This window comes from Nymphalis io, chromosome 4 (genome assembly GCF_905147045.1).
Source record: "Nymphalis io chromosome 4, ilAglIoxx1.1, whole genome shotgun sequence".
Lineage (NCBI taxonomy): Eukaryota > Metazoa > Arthropoda > Insecta > Lepidoptera > Nymphalidae > Nymphalis > Nymphalis io.
This window is the reverse complement of record NC_065891.1, coordinates 6671740-6694453: the sequence shown is the minus strand read 5'-3', so window position 1 is coordinate 6694453 and position 22714 is coordinate 6671740. Positions and strand designations below refer to the sequence as shown.

General features: G+C 32.1%; 1 protein-coding gene across 4 annotated transcripts; it reads right to left on the bottom strand.

Moving 5' to 3' along the window:
- Positions 1 to 293: 293 nt before the first annotated feature.
- LOC126768242 (uncharacterized) lies at positions 294 to 22251 on the bottom strand. Of its 4 annotated transcripts, none has more exons than XM_050486237.1 (8): positions 22038 to 22251; positions 11593 to 11788; positions 9852 to 9983; positions 6287 to 6546; positions 2630 to 5126; positions 2337 to 2543; positions 1482 to 1606; positions 294 to 1399 (listed from the first exon to the last, which is right to left on the bottom strand). In XM_050486237.1, exons 2-8 carry the CDS (start codon positions 11696 to 11698, stop codon positions 629 to 631), a joined length of 4098 nt encoding a protein of 1365 aa, XP_050342194.1. In that variant the 5' UTR covers positions 11699 to 11788; positions 22038 to 22251; the 3' UTR covers positions 294 to 628. The 4 variants fall into 4 exon arrangements, with proteins under 4 accessions (XP_050342194.1, XP_050342195.1, XP_050342196.1 ...); XM_050486238.1 differs by lacking the exon at positions 22038 to 22251 and adding an exon at positions 13975 to 14100; XM_050486239.1 differs by lacking the exons at positions 11593 to 11788; positions 22038 to 22251 and adding an exon at positions 10451 to 10570.
- Between the last annotated feature and the right edge of the window lie 463 nt (positions 22252 to 22714).

The following is a 22714-nucleotide window of genomic DNA, read 5'->3' as shown; positions in this document are numbered from 1 at the left end:
TCTAAGATTGTCACTAAAGATCTTATATTAGGAATCGCCATATCATAAACTATCCGCTAATAGCGCTGCATCATATGATTTTTTCGTCAACGTTCTCGTTAATAAAATTTCGGTTTTTCGTGCTTATAAGTAGTAACAGATCAAGTTAAAAGTTCAAATAAATATTCATTAGAGCATCATAAATATAGCGAAATACACTTTTAATTTCTCAAACAAATAAAAGAATAGAACACAGGTTAAGTTACAAAATATTTTTATAACTCAAATATTATTTACAAAATAAAAGACAAAAAGCAAAAATAGTGAGTTTAATGTATAAGTTAAAGTATACATTAGTATAATTAATAACGTTAATTTAGATTCGAACAAAACAACGTAGAATAAAAAACGATTGTAGCTTAATAAATAACAAGGATTTAGTCAACATGCAATATTTAAATGTTTCTACTAGTACATTTATTTTAACGGCAAACTGTAAAATTGATAATTCACTTTAACAAGCTCGCTTGATATCGCATTAAGCTATGACTTATTTATTACGATGAAGCGATCTAAGCGTAACAAGTAGGTAAGCTTATTTAAATATATTATTTATATTATCTTTATTCGTTACAAAATATAAAGCAAATTATTTAACTCCAACATCACGCGATGTAACGGCTGTTTTCATGCGCGTTACAGTTGTTGTAGCGTTAGCAGTTTTAGCAGCCGTTCCAACTTTTTTGACTGTTGTCGTTGTTGTTTTAGTCGATGTTCCACCGTTAGCTAAGTGCTGCACATCAACTCCAACGCGGACTTCTTCCGTCGCTTTCTGGCTTTTCTCGTGCGCTTTTGAACTGTTGACACTTTTATCGATGTTCTGAACGTAACCCTCATTCCTTATCACTTCGCTGCTCCGCTCTTCAGTGCAGGAAGCGCCTCTTTCTCCGCTGCTAGAGACTCGAACAGCTCCATTATGGACAGGTATAACTTCGTTATTCTCAAATCGTTCGATAAATCCGTTCCCATCGTTTTTTTCAATAGTATATGATCCTCGGCGTGCTGGCTTTTCTGGTATCCATACTATTTCCTGACTGAGCGTTTCTTGTACCGGCTCAGGTGTAGCCGTCGTACTGCGCAGTTCGTCATGTGCTCTAACATGAGTCACGTTTGTACGCGTATTGTTGAGATTGATATTAGAATCTGACGACTCGTTAACAAAACGTACGTCTGTATCGTTATAGTTTTGAACAATTTCATCTCTTCCTACTTGTGAACCAACAACTTTTTCTGTCCCTTCAGTGGTTATTTTTGTGACCTTTTGTTTTTCAACGTGACTCACTTGCTGAATTGGTTTTAACTGTCCTAAGAGAGGTGAATGTTTTATTCCAAATGTTATCTGCGGTGTTCTGTTAAGCACCTGAAAATATTTAATTATTATTAAAAAAAATTAAATATTACTTGTGATTATTATTTTTTATTACAATCCAAATATTAATTACCTTTTCAGGTGAGTAGGTGCCTGGAGCTGGTACTTTCGTGCGATCATCAACTGGCAATTTGTGGCGACCAGACATCGTATATACGGGGGCATCAAGAACTGATAGAATGCGGTAACTGTTCGGAGCTGAAAAAGTTTAACAGAAATTAAAACAAGCTTCTGAATATTTTTTATGACCCTTTCACTTGAATAACCTATTTAATATCTGTAAGGATTAAATATGTGTGAATGTATACACAAACTAACATTTTATATTCTCTGACAATTTTATAGTAACTGTAGAGATGAGAAGTAATACAATTAGCTACTAAACTAAAAATATAACGATAAATACATCTGTGGTCTTAGGAAAGCTTGAACTCCCTTATGTACATTTACAACAATATAATTGCAATTATAACTACAGTAGTTAATTTTTTATTACGTTTTAATATTGTTCTTCTTAATGAAATACTAGCAATGACCTGCCTGTGTTTATTGCTATACATAGTCAGTGATTGACAGAATGTTGAGAAGTTAATATGCTGCAGCTGCAGCCATCTAGCGGCGAGTTACAACAAAGCTTATGATAAAAACCTCTGTGTTCAAATAAATATTGTGCCACCATTCATGGTGATAAATCTCAAGAAAATACTTTCACGAACGAACATTCAGTTTTATATATATGATTTAAAATTAATGTTTATATTACAATCACATAAAAATCTTATTTTAATTTTATTAAAAGTTTGTTTAAGTAGATTACGTTCTGAATATAATAGTATACATATATTGTTCATATTCTTTTACTTTTTTAAATACAGCTTCTTATATGAAATGCATTTGACTAAAATGGTTTAACTATTTAATAATTTACCTGGTGTTTCAGCATATTTGTCTGTATGTATTTTTACACCGAATGTATATTGAGGTGAGTATGTTAAAACAAAGTTATATCCTTTCTCTGGGTTGTATGTTCCTGGAGCTGGTACTTTTAAACGCTCGTCTATTGGTTCCTTGTGTCTACCCGAAATCGTGTACAATGGTGTTTTGTTTAGATTCGGAATTGTATAACAATTTGGAGCTGTAATAAATAGGAATTATTAAAAAATATACGAGATCATACAATTAAATAACATTGTTATTTTAAAACGTAATAATTTATGTTACCGGGAGTGTCCACCACTTTTAGGGCATCTGGTTTAATCCTAAAAGTATATTGGGGTGAACTGCGCATCAATACTTTATCCGCTTTATCGGGGTTGTAATTGTTCGGGGCCGGGACATTATCTGGTTTGAATGGATTTGTCTTTATTCTAAACGAATATCGAGGAGCGTTATCTAGCAGTATCTTATCGGCCTTCTCTGGGCTATAGACATTAGGGGCGGGTGTGTCGTTTATTTTGGCATCCCTTCCTTTCGGTGATAAAGTATAAGCAGGAGTTGTTTCTGAAATAACTTTATCAGCCTTTTCTGGGTTATACGCGTTAGGCCCCGGCGTGTCCGGAATTTTGTCGTTGGCAATTTTAGGCCGGAATGTGTATGCTGGCGATATTTCGTGGAGAATTTTGTCTGATGGGTTGTAGGCATTAGGAGCTGGATTATTTGAAGGTTTTTCTGATGGTCCCTTTATACCAAAACTATATTTAGGTACTCCATTTAATAAATATTTACCAGGTTCATAGGCATTAGGTGCCGGAGTTTCAGATATTTTTCCGGGTTGACCTTTACCTGATATCGTAAATTTGGGAGTATCATCTAATAATCGAGGGTCATAGGCGTTAGGAGCAGGAACATCAGGTAATTTACGGTCAGATCCTTTTCCACCAATTGTGTATTTGGGACTGTTTTGAGGTAAATGAGGATCGTAAGCGCATGGGCCAGGAGTGTTTTCTAATTTTGGAGAATAACCTTTACCAGCAATTGTATATTTAGGATTTCCACTAGGCAGGCAAGGATCGTATGCATTTGGAGCAGGGACATCAGGAATTTTTCCATCATGACCTTTACCTAACAAGGTATACTTTGGAGAATTATTAGGCAGATGAGGATCATAACTGGTAGGACCTGGAGTTTCCCATATTTTTTCATCTTTTCCTTTACCAGCCAGTGAATATTTGGGGGCATCGTCGGGTAAATGAGGACTGTAAGCATTTGGAGCGGGAACATCGGATGGTTTACCCGGTTCAGCTTTACCCTTTATTGAATATTTAGGTGTTCCATCAAATAAGCGAGGATCATATGCATTTGGTGCAGGAACATCAGGAATTTTCCCATCATGACCTTTACCTGACAAAGTATATCTTGGGGAATTATTAGGCAAATGAGGATCGTAACTCGTAGGACCTGGAGTATCAAAAAGCTTTTCAACTCTGCCCTTACCAGCTAGTGAATATTTAGGAGCATCATCAGGTAAATGAGGATCATAGGCATTTGGGGCGGGGACATCCGATGGTTTAGCAGAATGAGGTTTACCAGTCATAGAATACTTAGGGGATCCGTCTGATAAGTGAGGGTCATATGCATTTGGAGCAGGGGTATTAAATAATTTCGCATCTGGACCTTTTCCAAACATACTAAATTTTGGAGTTCCATCTATTAATCTAGGATCATAAACGTTTGGACCTGGTGTTACAAATGGTTTTTCATCGTCAAATTTAGGTCTAAACGTGTATGCTGGAGAAGATTCGTGAAGTAATTTATCAGCTTTATCGAGAGAGTAAGCGTTTGGTGCAGGCATATTTTCAATCTTCTGTGATGCTCCTTTACCGGCAATTGTAAATTTTGGAGCACCATCTAGCATGTGCATAGACTTCTCAGGTGCATATAAGTTTGGCGCAGGCACATCATCAGTCTTGATTACCTGATCTTTTGTTCGAAAGGTATATGCCGGTGATGATTCATGTAATAATTTGTCTGCTTTATCTGGGCAATAGGCATTCGGTCCAGGTGTATCTATAATCTTTTCTGTGGGTCCTTTTCCACTCATCGTAAATTTAGGTGCACTGTCTAATGAATGAATTGATTTCTCAGGAGAATAAGCATTAGGCCCTGGTGATTCACTTCTTATAACATGTTCTTCTTTTGTTCTAAAAGTGTAAGCTGGTGTATTTTCATGTAAAATTTTATCAGCTTTTTCTGGACTATAGCTGTTAGGAGCAGGTGTTTCTTCTTTTTTAACATTATGGCCTTTACCTGAAATAGTATACTTTGGTCCTCCATTTAACATACGCAAGGATTTTTCGGGAGCGTATACGTTAGGAGCTGGGGTCTCCTCAAATTTTACATGAATTTCTTTAGATTTAAGCGTATATGCAGGTGAACTCTCGTGTAATAATTTATCAGCTTTTTGTGGATTATAAGAGTTAGGTGCTGGCGTTACCTCATGCTTTTCAGAAGAGCCTTTGCCAGCAAGTGTGTACTTAGGCCCATTTTTAAGGGCATGCAAAGATTTTTCTGGAGAATATATATTAGGTGCAGGTGCATCGTGTACTTTAATAATTTCAGATTTCGTTCTAAACGTAAAAGCTGGTGATTTTTCTCTTAAAAGTCTATCTGCTTTTTGAGGATTATATGCATTGGGAGCAGGCACTTGCTCAAACTTTTCAAATTTTGTTTTTGTAGATAGGCTATATTTTGGCGATTTAACGCGCAGAACGGCGTCAGCCTGGAATTTAGAAGAAAGTAGGTAAATAATTATAATAATTAAAAACTAAGTATTTAATAATATTTCTTAAGAAAGCTTATTAACTACGAAAACCTTACACTAACTAAAAATATTTATTATAAATAAAATAATGCACTACAAACATAATAATAAACTTCTATTACATATAGTATGTAACATTCTATGTCTAATTATGATCATGATTATATGTACAAGTTAAATATGAACTCATTCAAGCAATTATAAAATCATTAAAAGAAAAGCAGTAATGAATAAGAAGTTTAATAAATTTTAAAGAATTAGTACAGACAGATGGTTAGGCAGCAGTTATTTCTTCTGGCGCTGGATAGGAAACTGATTGGCCGATGAACGGTGAATGACGTATTCCAAATGTATGTGCAGGCGCCCAAGGAAGATTCACGCACACCTATATTATAACATGTTGTTATTTACCCTCCCTTGTTAGTTTTGTTATAATTGATAACAGCTATGTTAATGCAAAAATTAAGGAGTTATATAATCGAGATTCCTAAGAATAATTTCAATTTAAATTACTGCAATACACGATAAATTAAATAAATAAATAAGGTTTGAAAACATTAATGGAATGCTCGCATGCGGCGGCATACGATTGAAGCCGACTGTGTTCCATGGTATGCGCGTTCCATGCAAATATGGACTTTAAATATAGAGCAATTTTAATTTCCTTTATGTTAAATGCTCTGCAACGCGGTTCGATGCAGTGCGTTTAATGTGATCGCACTTTATTTCACCGAATTTATGGTGATGTCTAAATAACAAATCTAGAACTACCACGTTCTAGCACCGTTCTCCATTGAATAACGATATATTATTTTTCAAGTCACATATTCCATCATATATTAAAATTCTTGAAGTTTTTGACATAATCATATAAAAGTAAATATATAGGTTATAAACTTATAGTAAAGGAGAGAGAAATGTCAATAAAAGTGTTTTTCTTGAAAAAATGTAAAAATTGATCAAAGCTCGGTCGCTTAGGTACTGTTTATATTGTACGGTGTTTAATTTTAAAGTTCTTTGTATGCTAAGAATTGGTTTTAATAACATGATAAGTTCTTTAGATTTCTTTATTTTATGGAAAATATATATTTCCAGATAAACAAAATAAAAATATTTACTTTTTCAGGACAGTAGACTCCCGGGCCAGGAACTGTAGAAGATGGATGTTTCATTTCTCGTCTCGGAGCCATGGTGTATGCTGGTGGACGCTTTGTGATCACAGAAGCTGCTTTATCAGTGGTATAGGTCCCAGGGCCAGGCATCGGCGTCTTCGATTCGATAGTCTTACCACGACCCGTGATACTAAAGGCTGGTGCCGCTCGCTTGCTGCCCTCTCGTGCCTCGCCAAGAACCGGGGGCATTGAATAAACATTCGGCGCTGGAAAAAGAATAAACTGTTTTAAATACTCTAGGAAAATAAGCAAAAAAAATATCAACCTGATTATTACAGAGAATGTTCAAGTAACGTAAAAAATGACAAAAAGAAATAAATATCAATGATTGATTATTTATAATAAACTAGAAGTAGAAACTAAAAAATATATATCTATACTTAAAAATGAAACTATTGGTGAAATCGTGCGCTACAGGTAATATGAAAATTGGTAAAACGAACTTATAAAAACAAAAATGTCGCAGTGTAATGTAGAAAGGAATATGATCACTTACGAATAATGGAAAATCAAAGCACAAACAATAAAGGCATAGAGAAAAAGAGCAATATAATGCCTAAAACAATCGCTATACAACAGCAAACAACACTGAAAGTTTCAAATAACAAGGAACTAAATGTATAGAAAGTTGAAAGTGCGCGATACATGTGATCTATTCCACCTGGTGTTTTGTTTCCCGCTTGAGGGAGGCTCACGCGAAGACCTATAGAGAAAGCTGGAGCATGGTCTAATACAGCCCGGGCAGCTTTACTCGGTTCATAGTCACAAGGAGCTGGAGTGGGTATCACGCGAGGTGGTGGCCACCGTCCGTGTAATGACGCCGCTGGACCCACAGCGCGGCCTGCGTTGCGACCGCATCATATTACCATCATATTTAATCCGATATAAGATATAATATGGCGCTTTATAAAGGATTTTTATTTATTATAATTTACACATTCTCTATTATATTAGGTATATCACTACTTATATTATAAAGAAAATATATTAGTTTCGTCCTTCAACTTATTCAGTTATAATAGTATTGTACGTCATAAATCCCAAGAAAATTATTTGCAAAACTAACTAGTTATTTATTATCCGTAAAAGCTTATTTGATTCATCATGAATTAATAAATATGAAGCGAACCAAGAAATATGAAATAAACCAACCAATGATTAATCTTATTATATATAATCTCATATTGATAGATACTTACATACAAGACCACTAAAATAAAAAAGTATAGGTTTACGACCAGATTACGAAACTGGCAAAGACATTAAATATCTTTTGGCGTTTTTTAAATTATGTGTATTACAAAATTCACAGAAATAATACCATTAAAATAGCAAGTTTTACACGTACAAATATTTTATGCAAAATAAATTTTACGTAAAAACAATTTATTTAATAATATAATATGTTACCTTTATATTATATTATTGTATGTACCTATGCTTCTAAACTACAATATACGTTACGATTGCCTATTCTTCTTGGTAGAATCCAAGAACATTCTGAACAGGTGGTAGCTTTATATTCAATTTAATTCTGTAAAATGACTGAGACTAATGAATAGTCAACTAATGCAACGTAATATTTAAAAAAATATAGTAATTTAAAGTAAATACCTTAGCACTCCATTAAATATCCTCTTATATCAATATTATGACCACAAAACACTAAACAACTACACACTGTAATTTAACAAACTAAATAAATTTCGTGTCAGCAGTGGTACTAGGCGTTGTGGAAGTAAGACTGAGCTTCAATCGAACGAACCAGATCAAACAATCCATTCATGGTCCCCTGGCACCCACACGATCGCTGAGTCACTGCCTCGATCACCTTCAGTTATACGTACTTATTTGGAGACATCGAATAAATGCATTCAGAGAATATTGCAAACATTCAATGCCAGTGCCACAATAATCTCAGAATATATACTTTTAAATGAAAGGTCACCACCACAAATAGGTCATATAAATGTTGAATGAGTTTATACGAATGGATACTTTGATATAAAATATATTAAAAAACCTAATGCTAACCATCATGCTTAAACTTCTGCTTGGACGTTCATATAAATAAACAGTTTTTATTTTACCTCGGCAACCAATTTTTTTTTTTTGTAATAATCCTGTATTAAGTCTAAGAAGCAAATTGTGTTCCTATCTACATTAGATAAATATCGAGCCGAGGTTTAAAAAAATATATATATTTCTGCACGATGCGTATAAAATCTAATTTACATAAACGGACCATTATTGCCACTGCTGGGAAAGGAAGACTTATAACGCTTAGTTTTCATACACAACCGAGTGCGAAATAATTTATGAACAGTTTTGTACGTCAAAACGATATTCGGTTAAGATGCAGTATCCATTAGACTACCTTGGCTATAATTCTAGCTGTTTATGTTTATTACATATATAACTTAATAACTGTATATAAATACTGTTGCTTTATGAATAGTGTTTTCGACAAAAGTTTTTGGTACATACGACTCTGTTACAATGATATTATTTGTAAATAAATGAATCTTAATATTCCAAGTAAGCCATATTTTACGAAGGAATCGTAAAATATGGCTTACTTGAAAATATTACTAACCATATTGTGTTCGTGTCAAGGACACTAAATCATAATACCGCGGCAATATTTGTTATAGCTAGAGTTTAACTACTTTAAAACACACCCCAGGAGAAGGAACAAAACGTGAGCGATGCAGACGACATTGTTTATGTAAATCACACTGCAGCCATGAAGTCTTGGCCTACTTTAAGTTACCTGTTCGAATAAAATTGTCGTCAACTTTTTAAGTAAAAATCATTATATTATACATTAATAGAAAACTATTATTCACCTTAATGAATCAATTTAATACGAATCTTGTTGGACTTTTTTTAAAAACTAATTAGACTTATTACACCAGTATACATAATATAAAATAGCAACAGATACAAAGATTATTTTATGTTTATCAAACTATAAATTTTGTATCACAATTATATTTAGTTAAAAGTAAAATGAAAACAAAATGCCGATAAAATATTGTTATTGTCCATTTGCCGATATCAAGAATAACTTTCACGTTAATTGCGTAACTTTTTTGTCGATATGATGTTATTCACGTGGGTATTCGTATTCGTGGTAATTCGAAACAAATCCATTTACATCGATTACTCAATAAAATTGCAGAAGTCAATTGAAGTTGCATTTTAGTAATTTGTTTTATCGTGGGTAGGACTATTAGATCAAATGAAGATCGATTGCCAATCCTAGCAATTGTAGTCAGGTAATGGATTACCATTAAGATACGATAATTCTATTGTTGGTTTTATTTCAAATTTATAACTCGTAGGTATATGATTTATTGTTAATGAATTTAAAACATTTTAGTTCTACTTTTAACTTAAATTGACTTTCTCAATATATCTTATGGTTTATTTTTAATTTTTAAATATATAAATAATTTTGACCACAAATGTCAGTGGTAGCTTTGTAAAATTATATGTATAATCTAACCTTTAGATGTCATGCCTTCAGTGTTGTAGGAAGCGGGGCCAGGACCAGCTTTGTCTTTGGCAGAAGTATCCAATTTATGACCAAAGGTAAAAGCTGGGGCACGAGTTTTTCGAGATTCTGGAGGAGGTTTACCTAAAGACAAAAAAAACATTTGATTACACATAAACTATGCAATGTATAATAATACAAAGGCGTACACGTTCACTGTCTCGTTGGTTAGTTCAGGGTTGCAAATCCAGAGGTGCCGGGTTCAAATTCTAGATCAGGCCAGATAAAAGTTATTCAATTTTCTTCAAGAAAACTTATTGCTAACGATGACGAAAACGATGAGTAAATCATAAGTTAACATTTAAAATATCCTTCAAATTTAACGAGTAATTTCGTCATTGTTAATATTATAAGAATTCAAAAAAACATTTGAGTAAACAGTGTGAATATTAATCAATATTCCTTATATTATATATGCAAACCAAATTTTTACATAATATATCAAAACAAAGTAGGTTAGGTGACATTATTAAAAAAATTAAACAATTTGTTTTTTTTTTATAATTTGGTTATAAGTACGCATTAATTTCTATATCGCAAACAAGACTCACCTTGTTCACGGTCAGTGTTAACCGCCTACAATCGACACTGACATTCACCAAATAAACATGTCATGTAATCTATGTTAATAATAACAATTTCTTATCGTTGGTTTGGTACTCAATTATTTCAGAATCACTTTGTATCACAAATGATGACCTAAACAATCCATACGCAAGGAAGTATAGACACTGTGATTTAAAATTTAAATAAAAACTCGTTCTTTTTATGATCTATACAGTGTTATTGGTGAACATCAACTAAATGATGTCACGTTGTGTATGAAAACGGGCAAGGTCGGTGTTTGCGACCACGCACGCGAGCACGCGATAATCTCACACAACCTCCGGGTGATGTCAGAGAGCTCTGCGAACAATACAGCCGTAGTGCCGAAACTGATGGCCATGGACCGTGTACGAAAGAAATCAGCATCCATGACCATAACAGGATTTTATATAACTTATTATATTTTCTCCATACAAATGTGATTTACGAATAATTCATCATAAACATCAATGAATAATAATACGCATGATACATTTAGCTATTACGTAATTGTTTATGTTAAACTTAAATATCTATTTAATTTCTGCGTCATAAAATATTAAACACAATAAATTCATACAAAGTAACTATTTAAATATAATTAATTGCGGAACTACTAATTTAAAAAATATAATCTCTTTTGAACGAATATTCTTCTTTAGTATTATAAATGCCAAAAAAAGTAAACGTGGGCGCTAATTAAGCCGATGACAGCATCGAAACCAGTTACCCTACTGGGGTCATCGCCTATCTATCTTTACTTACTTGTATCATTATGTAAATAGCTGTAAATATATAAAATGTAATTGTGTCAATTTTAAATTTCGATCCTAGTCAAAGTTTTAACTTTGAGGCAGTGAAAAACGTTCACAGATAATCACGGATGCGACTTTACATATTTTGAGGTTTAAAATTGTTATTACTTAACAAAGAATACATAAAATTGTAGAATTATATTTCAACTATTTTATCTTTGTAAAAAATAACATAGTAACGTAATATAAATAATTAAGTGGGTAGTCTTATAGCACCATCACAACAAAACGCATCGACATCGGCCGAGTCACGGAGTAGACACAACACAATATTTTACCGTTGAAGTATTTACCTATTAAAGAAGGCAGAGACACAACAGCGGGTCCTGGGCTAGCAGATTCTGCAGCGATGGGTCCACGTCTCTTAGTTGGGGTCCAAGGATTTTGGCGGACGCCCATCGAAGTATCACAAGAATATGATCTCTTCGTCACTGAAGATTCTGTTCCGCGTAATCTGACACCTGACTTTCGTATGCTTTGGGTTATTACCTACAAAATAATACAATGAAATATTAATTTAATAAAATAGAATTAAAAAATATTTTTTGTTTAATTCATTTACTGAATACAATGAATTGTACTTGTTACTATGAAACCAATGACTTTATTGTTAATAGCACATCTTGGAAATAAAAAGTTGACCCCTGGTTTTTTAAAATAAAAAAATATAATTGTTGAAAGAAATATATATAATCTCAATGAGATTATTCATCGCCGATACTTCTCATATCTAAGGTGCTTCTTACCGAAACAATAGTAAATTGGTGACAATAAATAAAAAGTAAGCAACAGAATGAGTAAATTATCTGAGTTTGACTTTAACATTAGTTTGTATTAGCACGAGCACTAGCTCGATCAGTTAAGTAGAACTAATTTAAAATTTAGTTGTAAGATTTGACTTACATAAACTAACAGGTCAAATTAAATAAGCTTGTTATGAATGTAGACATATAAAAATAAAGTGTCAAACATTGTTAGGTAGTATTTTACCGATCTCACACTATGTGTAGTAGACTTCATGGATTTTGCGTGCATATTTAATTAAAAGAATCTTATTCTATTCTGTCGACGTATTAATCGTTAAATGTAAATATAAAATTAAAATATTATCACAATATTAAAGAAAATAATAGAATCGTTTAAATATGCGTAGGTAAATTTAATAGAAAATCATAAAACACAAAATGACAACTGACAATAGCTGACAATACCATTTGACAATTTTTTGCAATATTGCAAGAATCAAAGAAATTAGTCGAGTAATAATATAAATTATGTACAAAGTGTACAAAAAGGTGACATAAAACATTGAATTTATATCTCATTTATAAGTAGATAAAAAATAAATCAGAATATTACATACACGATGATTTTTTCCTGTTATCCTTATAAAGTAGTTTGCTATTTCTATTTAGAAATTAGTACTGACGAAATAGTCAAACGTTCTCCACTACATATGGTCTCGTAGAATGCTATCCTCCCAACACTGCCAAATATAGACATAGCTCTCTGCAATAACTAAGCCGTTTCGCTTATTCGCATACGACCTCCTTAGTTAAATATATGAATAACGTAACGTCATGATTCTATTTTGATCACATCTCCGGTGGATAAAGTTTAGAAAGGCCCTATATGATGATACTTGTCTTTCGATAAACAAACTAATTCAACCGTTTGTTTTGGAATATTGTCCCTTTTATAAATAAATCTAAAAATCATTTAAAATTAAACTAATTTATGATTTTTCAATTTGTTGTTTACTACATATTGGCGTTGTAATAAGTGCCTACAAAGTTTTTTTTTATATAATACGAATTATAAAAAAAAACTAGTGAATACATTTATCAATCAATTTCTATCCTTATATGACAAGTGGCAAACCGGTTTCATCTACCCACTCGATGTATGATCGCCTTCGTATGTCGCCCACATATCCGTATGACGGAAATAATATGAATCAAAATGGTACCTATCTGGTCGTAGAAAACATAGCTCACTATTTGAAAGAAAATTTTATAAACGAAACATATGATACAGACAGAACAGAGCAGCTGTTTTGTGCCCACAAACACTCAATTAATCAAAATATTGCCGATATTTTAAAAATTTAGTGTTCGGTTTCAGGTTCTTTCGGTCTAATATTTATAATTGTTAACAATATAAAGTTCGTTTTAAATAATTTAAAAAATCGTTGACTTTCTTTCGTCGGTTTTTCTGTTTAGTTTTTTTTCGAAACCGATGGGAATTTCCACTTTGACAATCAAGAAGCGTGTGTTGTGTGTTGTGTGTTTGAATGCTTTTACTCGTATGTGGAATAAAGAAATTTGAATTTGTATAACAAAGCTATCTTAACAAAAATGCATCGCAAATAAATACGTTTCCTTACAAAACGTAAACGTTTCTTACATTTAAGCGTCAATGATCGTCAATGATCAAGCCTCAATGATCAAGATTAAAATACGCTGAGGTTATTTTAATGACCTAAAGGATCCTTTTTCAATCACTTTAATTCTGTCATGGTGTGGTAAGATAAAATATATAACCGCAGCTTGTGATAAATCAAAATATTAATTTCATTAAAAAAAATTGATTATATATAGATAAAAAACACGACAAATTTCATTGGTTAAAGAATTTTCGTCAATATTATACAGAAAGAAAAGCTAATTCAGTACCAGTTCGTGCGAGTCGCTGTCATCGTGAAAAATGAATAAAATCCTATTTGGGCCATTCGTTTATTCATTTCAGAACATTCACGAATAAACAACGACGCTACTTTTTCATAGGCATAATCACACATATATATACCATAAAATAAAGACGTATACAGGAAGCAAAATAAAAAAAAAAACCTCTTGAAGATTTTAAATAAATATTTAAATATTCATTATCACTTTACTATTAACATTTTACTAATTTCTTCATAAAATTAATAAATTATTAAATTTTAAAATATTTTAAAATATTTAAAATATTTTAAGATGTATTATTTATGCATATTAGATCTATTCCGACTTTAAAAAGATAAGATTAGGATTTTATATTGAGATTTCTATAATATTCCATCATATCTTTTTCTATCCCTCTACGTTAAAAAAAATACAATTACATGTTATAATTTTCAATTTAAGAACATAATTTTATCCAGTATTCTCGAAATCTACAAATTATAAATTATTAATAATATCAGTAATAATAAATATAAAATAGCATGACTACTAGCAGCAACCTACATTATCTTTTATGAGTAGACTAATAATTTTGCTTCGAAAAATTAATAAACTAAATTAATTATACCACAATTTGGAATATTTCAGATATTTATATAAACGAATAACTATTACTGTAATAATTTTAGAGATAGCTTTCATGGTTGTTTCTTTACTGATCCGGAATTTTCAGATTTACACAAAAACTTATCGTAGGTACATGCAGAAATTAATAATTATAAAATACTTATTCACTGAATATGAAACTTTATTATCCATATAGATTATACTACAATACAAAAATCACTGGCCGGTATCGTTTCAGGCGGACGCACCTACTATAAAAACTAAACTAAAATTTGTACATTATCGCGACATTATAATTGAGGCATAAGATTAGATATGTTTTTTTTTATAGTATAGGAAGGCGGACGAGCATATGGACCACCTGATGGTAAGTGGTCACCAACGCCCTTAGACATTGGCATTGTAAGAAATGTCAATTATCGCTTACATATCCAATGCGCCACCAACCTTAGGAACTAAGATTTTATGTCCCTTGTGCCTGTAATTACACTGGCTCACTCACCCTTTAAACCGGAACACAACAATACCAAGTACAGCTATTTTGCGGTAGAATATCTGATGAGTGGATGGTACCTACCCAGACGAGCTTGCAAAAAGCCCTACCACCAGTATATATGTTTTACCCATTTTAATTTAAAAAAATATACGAAAATTAAGGGTATCTTAGCTCGATTTATTTAGCCTACAATATTATAAATCTTTATTAAAACTAATTGTTTTTTTTTATAAGTACATATATTTAAATGTCGCTTTTTTTCGCACCAGCATTTCAGACTTGCGATATTGAAGATAGAATGAGATGCTTGAAAAAATGCTAAATATAATATCTTCCCTTAATCATGTCTATCCATGTTATGTCATGTTATGTAATTTATTATACTTTTTTTATCTTTGTTTTGTACAAGAAAGTACAAAGTAAAGTAATTAATTAATTTATTAGTACTGGGTAGGCTGGGTAACGGCGGGACGTTGTTTGAGGCTTTGCTAATTGTATAAAAGTTTTGTATTATATATAATTTTACTAAAAAAAAAACATACACATGCTTCAAAATATCTACCTCCGAATCAGGTTAGTGAATATTTTCATGGCGATATTCATAATAATACATTCATTATATTTATTAAATATTTATTTATTTAAGGAAAACAACAGCATGATACAAAATATGTTGACATTAAAAATACAATATACAGACAATAGAGCCAATTACTGTTTTCCATTGAATTATGCAAACCTAATAATAGTTAACAGAAATAGCAACAAACAGTTTTTAAAAATAAAATATAAATGTAACAAAATAATAATGAGTCAAAACAAAACAGCACAATTCGATTAGGCGACACAGACTATGTTGTGGGTAAGTGTGGCTATGCAGTTACACTGTTATTTGTGTGTGTATAAATGATTGTATGTGTGTAAGTATTTGAGTGTACGTGTGTTTGTGTGAGTGTGATTGGTTAAATTGAATTTTGAGCCCTAAGAATATCTTTTTTAAATGATTTAATTGACCGATTAAATATATAAATATGTGAGTATCTTTTATTATATAGTGAGAAAACGCGTTATAGTGTAGAGTTTGCAGCGTGACGACGAATAATAGATTCGAATATACATTACGAGTTCGCTTGTTAGGTACATTAAAAAGAACACGCGAGCGCAACTCAGGTGAATCTATTTTACCAGAAACCAAATCATATAGAAATATCATGTCTAAAGTTTCTCGTCGCTCTGTCTAGCTGGATATGCGAAAAAGATTACTAGCATAAAGTTCAGATGCTTAATAAACTTTTTTTTATGGCCTCAATATCTTTAATATATTTATTATATTGTGGGTTCAAAACACAGCTAGCATATTCTAATATGCTTCTAACATAAGAGATATAAGCAATTTTTAGGCAATTATTATCGCGAAAAGATTTGCAAGTTCTAATTATAAAACCTATTAGTTTATAGGCCTTATTAGTTATAAAGTCTATGTGATGACTTATTAATAGTTTCGAGTCTATGAGAACACCTGAATCACGAATCATGCTAGTTTTCTTTGACGGAACGCTACTCATTGTATAATTAAAAGTAAGTGTCTTAATTTTTCGGATAAAAGTAATTTGCGAGCATTTATTTACATTAATGGTGATCCTGTTCATTATATAATAATTGTATAATCTATCCAAATCACTCTGTAGTAAAATACAATCTTCTGTTTTGTTAATTTTATTATAAACTTTTTTATCATCGGCGAACATTAAGAAGTTTGAATATTTAATGCAAGCAACAATATCAAACAAATAGGTATTATAGAGAAGAGGTCCTAAGTGTGACCCCTGAGGTACACCAGAAGTAATATCAACGTAGTCAGAACAAGAACCACCAATTCTTACAGCTTGTCTTCTATTGGATATGTAGGATTTCATTCAACCAATGAAAGAGGTCACCACGAATGCCTAAGCCGTGTAATTTGTGTAAAAGGATGACATGGTCTACACTATCGAAAGCTTTTTCAAAATCAGTGTAGATCACGTCAGCTTGAGTCCCTGAGTCCATATAATTGTAAATGTCACTGATAAAAATTTATAAATTGGATACTGTAGACCGATTTTTCATGAAGCCATGCTGATTATGCGGAATAGCTTTCGCGAGAAAAGGATAAAGTTTGTGATATACTAGCTTTTCTAAGATCTTACTTGGAATATTCAAAATGGATATAGGTAGATAATTTACTATCTCTGCTTTGGGGCCTTTTTATGGATAGGAACGATAAGCGCATCTTTCCATTTAGCGGGAAACACGCCCTCAACGACTTATTAAATATTAATGTTAAAGGCAATGCTAATTCAATAGCGCAAGATTTAAAAAATATTGAGGGTATGTTGTCACTGCCAGAGCCTTTTTGAATATCGAGAGATGTTAACAATTTTAAGACTTCCTCTTCTGTCACAGTGAAAGAATGGTAAGTATTGTCCGTTACTGAAGGGATTTCATGTAAAAGATTGTCGTAGTTAGGTGCAATAAAGACATTCTTGAAGAAATCACTAAAACCAGAACCTTATTCTTTTTCGTTATTGTAAATTTAATAACGTAATGAACTAGGATAAGGACTTTGATTTCTACGTTTAATGAAATATGATTGTGAAGAAGCTTAGGTGACTTATTAATGCTTTCATGTATTCCAATTATGTGGGAATCATAGCATTCAGCTTGAATACGCTTATGTCTTTCACGAAGTAATTTAAATTCGTCATAATCAGGTGGATTATTGTGTATGTTCCATTTGCGATGTGCGGTAAATTTTTCTTTAGTTATAGAAATCAAAGCTTTAGAGTACTAGACCGGATAGCTAAATTTTCCACTCGAAAAATAATTAGGCATAAAGGAATTTCTTAATTCGTACAGTAATTCATAAAAACTATGAAGTAACTCCTCACACGACTTATCAATGAACAATGTATTCCAATTAACACTAAACAGAAATTCCCTAATTTTAATATAATCCGCTTTAAGAAATTTGTATTTCATAGTTTTTAAAGGGCGATATTGCGATATTAATATATCAGATAAATCTGTTTCTAGGGCTGGATGATATTTATATTCGACTAACAAGAATCTCATGATACCGACACTTTTGGTGATATATTGATAATAATGAGACGAGCCGGTTGGCGTGGTTGGTGGATGCTTATTTTTCACGCCGAAGGTTGTGGGTTCGATTCCCACCCAGGCAGATATTTGTTTGCATGAAAATGTCTGTTTGTCCTGAGTCTGGGTGTAATTATCTACATAAGTATGTATTTGCAAAAGAAAAATAGTATATATAATATATCAGTTGTCTGATTTCCATAGTACAAGCTCTGTACAAGCTTAATATGGGATCAGCTGGCCGTGTGTGAAAAAATGTCCCAGGATATCAAATTAAATAATATATTATTAGAATTGTAGCAATGCTCGTTTACTTGCAAGGAATTCAAGGAATTCAATAGTGTTCATAAAATTAACTATAGCAGCCTGGCATTGTGTAGAACCCTATAATATAAATATAAATTTCATTAAATATAAATATAAATTGCATATAATATGAAGAAAGTTATATTTATATTCCAAAAATAAATTTAGTTTAGTTATAAGTTCACGTATGTTGTGAGATAATAATTAATGTTTACTGTCTACAAATATTTTTAATGTTTACAAATACCATGATAATAAAAAAAATATCGTCTAACCGATAACCCGCTGTGTGGCCAATTGATGTTATGGCGTCATCCACTGATCGACCTTCCAAAGTCAATTTCATTGAATCAAGTTATCTTTTTATATGAACGCAGTGAGCAATCTATCAATAGTGGATTGTTACATAGTTAGCAAAGCCATTGGCATTTATTAAATAAACAGCTTTGAATACAGATTACCACTATTCATCTCAAGGTAGTTGTAAAAAAATAATAACATATAATTGATTTCAACTTGATAATTAAGTCTTCCGAAATATTTATTTATTTGCACATAACATTTGTAAACATTTATTACGTAAGGCCAAAAAGTATTGTCTTCCAGTGAAACATAAATTAACCAGATAATATATTGTGCAATTAATATATATCTCTCATACACACACACACACGCGCGCGCGCACACGGACAAGCATACAACACATTATACAAACCTAAAAATAATAATACAAAAGTGAGTAGGTATAAATAAACAAAACAATAATAAAATAAACTCAAACCAAATGAGGAAATTAGGTGCATAATGCTCATTCCTCTTACGTAATTAATTATGAAATCCATCACTGGCGAATAATAATCCATGTTTTGAAACTTATAACATTCGAGACCCACCAAACTCTTGGCGCCGCCCCGGCAATTAACAAAAATATCACTCCACGAAACAAAATTTTTAAACAAAACACAAATTTAAATTTGTATTCAAAAATTGTTCTTGAGTTATTCTATAATAATAAGAGGACAAAAAAAATCATCGACGTTTTATTATTTAGTTAGTAGCACAGTGACATAAGCTTAAAAAATAAACCTTAAGAAGTAAACATTTGAAATCAATTTTGGTACCCAGGTGCGACATCGGACCAACCGTCGGTACGGCTCAGTAATATGCGCAAGCGATCCCGTGGCGTCACCCAAAAATTGGGAGAAAGACGTAAGGTGTTCTTCCAAAAAAAAAACCCGCGACATCGGTACTATACGAATAACCATCTTTAAATATATGTCATTTCCATTGGCTTTACAAATATAATGACAGTTATTTCTGATGTGCATAAATAATAGTAAGCAAAACCATTCTGTGTGACAACCAAACTTAAAAAAATTAAAGAACAATCTTATTTCCGTTTCAAAGGAATTGCCACCCACCTAAAATTCTAAAAGCCTAAACCGTCGCCTAATTTAGACGCGCCGACGGTATAGCCTTGTTAATTATTAAAACGAGAGTTGTTTTATGGTGTCTTTATTCGTAGACGTCAAATATAGTAAAATATTAGCGAAAATAAAAACATAACTGAGCCATTATGCACTCATCTTAACCGAATATAGCGAATTCAATTCCGTTCAAGCGTCATTGAGGTATTATGTTCGAACATCATCTCGAACTCGGCAGTGAAGGAAAATGTCGTATGGAAGCCTGTAAATGTGGGTTGAAATTCTGCCACATATATTATGTATATGTATCCACCAGAAGCATGGTGGAGTTAACTGAATGCCATAGAAAGGAGGAAACCCTTGATCAGCATCTGGACTTCAGTATAACAAATTCTATAAATCCCACACTTACGATCACAAAATATATTAACAAAAGAAATAATTATTATTACAAAAACTGTCTTTGTAATGATAATACGACTACACCACGTTAAACATTTCAAACAAATATTTTAGACAGACCGGACCTTTACTTAGCGAATATATAATATATTTAGACAGAACGGACTTTAATTGCGAATATATAATACATTATGTATAGCATTTTAGAAATTATTTATCTTTGTATATCCAAAAAACAACCACGTAATTTAAAATCTTAATTAACCAAGATAACGTTTAATTGTTTCAAATGCGGAAACATTCATTATATTTTTTTCTTATTTTATTATGCACTAACATAAGGTCTTAGACATAGCATATAGCGGTGAATAATTACACACTGATTTATCTCTTTCTGTCAGCAGTAATTTGACATTTGAAAGAAGAAAACCAAGGATTGTGTAAATAAAAAAACACTATATACAACTTTCATTAGTAAATTGTTAAAAAATGAAGTCGTTATCAATAAATCGGATTTCTCCTACTTAAATATTCGTAATTCTTATAATCAAATTCTTGAAAGCTGAATAAATAAAAGATATACTTAATATTATATTATAATATAGCAGACGTCATGTTAATAAGAAGATAAATACATTGACCTGTGCTAATTTACAAATGTATGTAAATATTGTTGAACACCGTGGCCTCCGTTGTCACAAATCGTGATCTTAATAAAGAAGAACATTGCACCATAAATCATAGTTGCTCGTTCAAATATATGGCTAAACGTAATCTTGCATGATTGTAGGACATTGACAATACTGATATGACACTGTCATTATTTATCTTCATTGCAGCCCACAAGGAATTTATTAATAAGCCGCAAGAGGTAGAGGATCTACGTGGTGTAATTGGTCAGTTCCTAGTTGTTTAAGAAGGTTTGCAGGTATGTTGTATGTTGTTACATAGATATATTTTATACAATATGAATTGTAAACATTCAACGTAAGATGTTAAAAGTGACATCATTAACGTAATTATTCGTTTGATATTTATATTCAGAGTTGTAGGCGGTTTGCATACACGGACTACCGTCCGTGTATGAACAAGTCGCTTGTTTTGCACGTTCTAGAACTTATCGTTAGTTGTATATCTGAGATAATATGACGTTACTTAATGCACTATACTAATATCGTCCTTACTAAATGACTTATTATAAAAACAAGATCAAAATCCATATCCATAAAATAACACAAGCGCTTGGATGCTGTGTGATCCTACTACGTGTAGTATGTAGTATCATGCAATATTTTTTTTTTTTTTATAGAATAGGAAGGCGGACGAGCATATGGGCCACCTGATGGTAAGTGGTCACCAAACGCCCTTAGACATTGGCATTGTAAGAAATGTCAACCATCGCTTACATAGCCAATGCGCCACCAACCTTGGGAACTAAGATTTTATGTCCCTTGTGCCTGTAATTACACTGGCTCACTCATCCTTCAAACCGGAACACAACAATAACAAGTACTGCTGTTTTGCGGTAGAATATCTGATGAGTGGGTGGTACCTACCCAGACGAGCTTGCACAAAGCTCTACCACCAGTAAATTGATATGATATTGTTATTAAAAAAAAAAACAAATATATCTTTATGACGATTGTTATATGTTTTAATAAATAACCACTTACCTTTTATTCTAAGTCGTACAATCAAAGTTACGGCAGGTAACTTTATACACACTTATAACTCGTTAATAGTTAAAACTACAGAAAGTTAATAAAATTTTATATGCATATATATATATATATATATTATAGTTTTATATAATATTATTTTTTTTAAATATTCGATCAGCATAGGCTGTCGTCGAAATACGTATCGCGCTCGGTTCGTCGCGGTGCACTGCGGTCGAATGCCTGGTAATTTACCGCTTTGCTCCTCAAGCTGAATAGATGAAGTAACGTGGGCGCTTCCCGCCAAAACCGGTCACCTTGGTTACGCGACGCGCCATAATGTCATCATCGCGTGTTTTCATTACTTTTCCTATCAGCCAGCAATTTTTTGCGCACTTTCTATACATACTTCTTGTTATGTACGTAAGCTACTTACATTTGTCTCTATATTACTTGAACAATATTTAAAAACTTCTATTTAAATTATTTTTAAAATCTTTAAAAAGGTAGTAATATTAATTACAAGAAAAACAATACAACCTTGATTACGCTATTTGCAAACTGGTGACTTACCGAGGTCTCCTCCCCCGCTTATTATTTATCGAAATATAGGAAGCAAATAACTGTTAAGCTTTTTATGAATCACAACACCATAAAAGGAATACCAATGTTAATATTCTGATGACAGATTT